Consider the following 3,794-nt stretch of genomic DNA (forward strand, 5'->3'; position numbering starts at 1 on the left):
GAATAACCAAACCGGGGCAGCTACTGCCCTCAGTTTCTTGGCCTTGAGGATCTGCACCAGATCTGCACTGACCCCCTATGGCTGATTCAATGCTGAAGTCCCTCGAACAGCACCATTGACACCACAAGGTGTTCTGGGCCAACACTATGCCCGGAGAGCCTGGCTAAACCTGGGCCACCCCCCACGCAGACCGTGTACAAGTGGTGTCTTAGGGCGGGAACCCCAGGAAGCACTGGTGGGAGAAGGGAGAAGTGAGACAGAGAAGGAGGGATGCTGGTACGGGGTATGTCAATGGCCAGGCCACTGCAGTGGGCCACTGAGGGTCAGGGCTGCTGGGGACTCCTGGGGGACGGTGTGGACCGGGTCTCAGGTTTGTCCCACTGTAAGGGCGAAGATACCGAGGGTATTTATTTTATCTACTAATTCCTGTTTGTCATCGGTTAAGGGCTGTTCCCAATGGCCTTGACTTCCCCGGTCCCCCCAGCCTACCCTGTGCTTGCATCAAGAAAGCTCAGGTGGCAGGGGACAGCCCCCAGGCATAGGTGCAGGAGCCTGCGGGTAGTGGCCACGTGCAGAAGGGTCGCAGGCTGGTCACCGCTGTCTCCGCACTGGAGTCAGCCCTTCAAGGTCCCTCCAGGTTAGGGTAAAACAGCTCTCTGCCCACCAGACAACCGAGAGTAAAAACTTTATTGCTTCAAGCACTTCACAGGAATGTCACCGCCACCGTGTTGGGGTGAATATACAAAAAGTACAATCCTTTCCACTTCTCCGCTAGCACTCCGTGCAGACGCTTCCCGGGCCTCGCCCTCGGCAAGGCCCGTGTGTCTCAGTGGCAGCAGCTGCACTTGGTGGAGTCCCCTTTGCAGATGCAGCCCTGGGCGCACTTGGCACAGCCCGGCGGGCAGCAGGCGCAGCAGCCTGGAGGGGTGGGGAGACGGACAGGTCAGCCTTGGGTCCACACTGCTGTCTTACCCCTTCCCCTCCCTCCACGTGGAGGAAGCGGGAAAAGAGGAGCCTGCCACAGGCTCAGCCCAAGGTCATGACCACCCAGGGATGTGAGGCTGTGGGACGCTGGAGCTGGGAGGGATCTCAGAGGCCAGGCAGAGCCCATCAGAGGCCCCAGAGACTGGGAGGGGCTTGGCCAAGGTTATTGGACAGTGGCTGATCCGGGACCCAAACCCAGAGCTGCTGACTGTAGCCCAGGGCTCTCTCCCCTTTACTCTGGGCAGGCTGGAACCGCCCCTCAGCCCTCTTCCTGCTCTGAACCCCCAGGCACTGTGGATGCCCTCACCGCCAGGTGGGCTGCAGCCCCGGGGAGCCCAACTCTTGCTTCAGCTCGCTCCCAAGTGGGTAAAAGGCACCCAGAGGCCCTTCCTCCCCCCGCTGCTGGAGGGCTGAGGGAGGAGGGAACAGACTTTCCCAGCTCCGGGCCCGAGGTGCCCTGGTCGCCATACTCACTTTTTCGACATGTTTTACAGTTGCAAGTCGTGCATTTACAGTTGTCTCCACAGAGGCAGGCTCCTTCTGGAAGAGAGGACAGAGCCATCGTACCCGTGAGGACTGAGGCGGAGCGGGGACCACCGGGCGCGCTGCAGACCGCCACAGTGGCAGGATCGCCGGCTCTCCCTGGGCGGTGCTGCACTGGGGGACACAGACACGGCCGAGCATCCCCCCAAGTGGCGAGGACCATCCAGGGGTCTCCAGTCACAGTCCACGCAGGGAAACTGGGGTGGCTGCCTCAGCGACCCCCAGAATCCTCGTGAAAATGTAGATTCCTGAGACCAGCGTTTGACCTGTTCTGAGTCAAAGGTCTTGGTGGGGAAAGGGAGTTGGTATTTTTAAAATAACAACACCACGTGATTCTGCTGTCGAATCAGGGCAGAGAACCATGGGAGGAGGTGGACTCCCCCAGGCTCCGGGACTCCCAGGGACCATGGGAGTCTTTTGTACCCCCCTCGCCTTGCCCAGGTCCCAGGCAAGCGGGGAGCCCTGAATGGCTGGGCGGGAGAGCAAAGGGCATCAACGAGCCCAAGTGAGAGCCACAGGCGCTACTGTCTCCACATCACAGCAACCATCTACACTTTAAAAAATCACCCCACCTAGTGCTTTGAATTGCGAGATGCTGGAAGCTCCTGTCTCTGGCAAGTTTTGGGCACAGACACGTCCTGTGAAGGACCACAGAGGCCGGAGGGACTTCTTCATACCGTGTCTCAAGGCCATAAAACTCGAGATGGCTCTGAACCCCGGCCCCTCTCCTCCCGGCCAACGGGCTTCTGTGGCGTTAGGCGGTGTCACAGACATGGGAGTCCCCACGCACTTCTAACGACTCCCCAGACACCTGCTGGTGCTGTATGATTCCTGCACTTTCACAGCTTCCCTGGGAGGTGGGCACGGGGTGGGGGGTGAGTAACCTAGTTTTCAGGTGAGGAAACGGAGGCCTGGAAATGGTAAATGTTAGAAGTGATGGACGCAATGGATTGAAACCAGGCAGCCAAGCTCTGGGCTTGAGCTCTTGAACCCCCGTCCTGGTGGCAGCTGTTAGGGGCCCTGCTGCTAGGCACCCCCCACAGTCATTCCAGAGCCAGGCTATCATTTCTAGCAAATCAGGCCGGCAGCCAAAGGAGAGGGGGAGCTACCCCAGGGTCTCTAGTCTGAAACCAGCACCACTGGCGGCTCCTCACTGGGGGAAGAGAAGCATGAATCAGACTCCAAGCGGGGGCATCCTCACTCACCAGACATGCAGGAGCATTCCCTGGGGTCCATGGTCCAGGTCTTCGCGAGGCTCCAGCGCTGTCTCTGCTGGGGAAGGCAGGCCGAGTGAGCAGCCACCGGAGGCTGCCTATTTATAGCCGTGTAGCTGCAGGTGCAGGTTCACCCCACCTCTCCCTGGGGCCAGACGCCGTGCACACGGCCCAGCCAGATACCACGGGCTGGGGGTTGGGGAGCGCAAGCAGAAGAAGGGCACAGAAGAGCAAGAACAGTATAGTCATTGAAGTGGCTTTTCATTATGAGGTATGCAGGTGACTGTCCCCACTGACCTGCCCACCTGCTACGGTGTCAGAGACCCAGGACCGAGCTCTCTGGCACCTGCAGGGCTCCAGCTGGCAGCTGCATCCATTGAGTCTCCCTGTCCTGTGCATTCTACTACCTGCCACTCCTGTTCGCTCCTTCCCCGGGGCTGCTCCCGCCCTGGCTCAGGGTCTCCTTCTGTCTCCCCTGGGTGGGCAGGAGGGGCCGCTCCTAGGTTCTGGGTGGTAGAAGGCCCCATGCAGACCCTCTCCTGGATGTGGGTCCCAGGCCCCATAGCTGAGAAGGTCCAAAGTCAGGGCCACGTGCAACCTCTCCTTCCAGGCCATGCGTGGAGGAGCCAGTACTCATCCCAAGCCCACTGGCTGCCAAGGGTTGGCTCCGTCTCCTCCCTAGGTCCCCAAGGGCACATGCACAGCCCTTGTGTGTCCCTCTCAGCCTGAGGGGTGGCTGGGGGTGGCTCTTTGCGGGGGGTGGGGGGCAATCAGAATCTGGATGTGTGGGCTGGGTGCCCACCAGGGTGCATGAGGTCTCTCGCAGTGAGGGAAGAAGCTAGGTGTGGGAAGAGAAGGGACATGGGCCACAGGTTGAGGATCGGAGCCACTGGGCAGATCTGGCACCTCCGTGTTCCAGTGTGGGCACCTGAGAATCAGACATTTGAACTTGGCCATCCGGGTTACCCTGAACTTCACTTTGTCAAGGTAAGAGAATAGAACCTATTCCGTGTATTTGTTCATTGGACGCATGACTTTCAAATCTTGTAGCCA

General features: G+C 59.7%; 1 protein-coding gene across 1 annotated transcript; it reads right to left on the reverse strand.

Moving 5' to 3' along the window:
- Positions 1-669: 669 nt before the first annotated feature.
- On the reverse strand, positions 670-2,826 carry MT4 (metallothionein 4). Its single transcript, XM_045818473.1, has 3 exons — positions 2,733-2,826; positions 1,459-1,524; positions 670-918 (listed from the first exon to the last, which is right to left on the reverse strand). Exons 1-3 carry the CDS (start codon positions 2,761-2,763, stop codon positions 827-829), a joined length of 189 nt encoding a protein of 62 aa, XP_045674429.1. The 5' UTR covers positions 2,764-2,826; the 3' UTR covers positions 670-826.
- Between the last annotated feature and the right edge of the window lie 968 nt (positions 2,827-3,794).

The sequence above is a fragment of the Phyllostomus hastatus genome, unplaced genomic scaffold (assembly GCF_019186645.2).
Source record: "Phyllostomus hastatus isolate PE091 unplaced genomic scaffold, TTU_PhHast_1.1 phas_scaffold_345, whole genome shotgun sequence".
NCBI classification, from domain to species: Eukaryota; Metazoa; Chordata; class Mammalia; order Chiroptera; family Phyllostomidae; genus Phyllostomus; species Phyllostomus hastatus.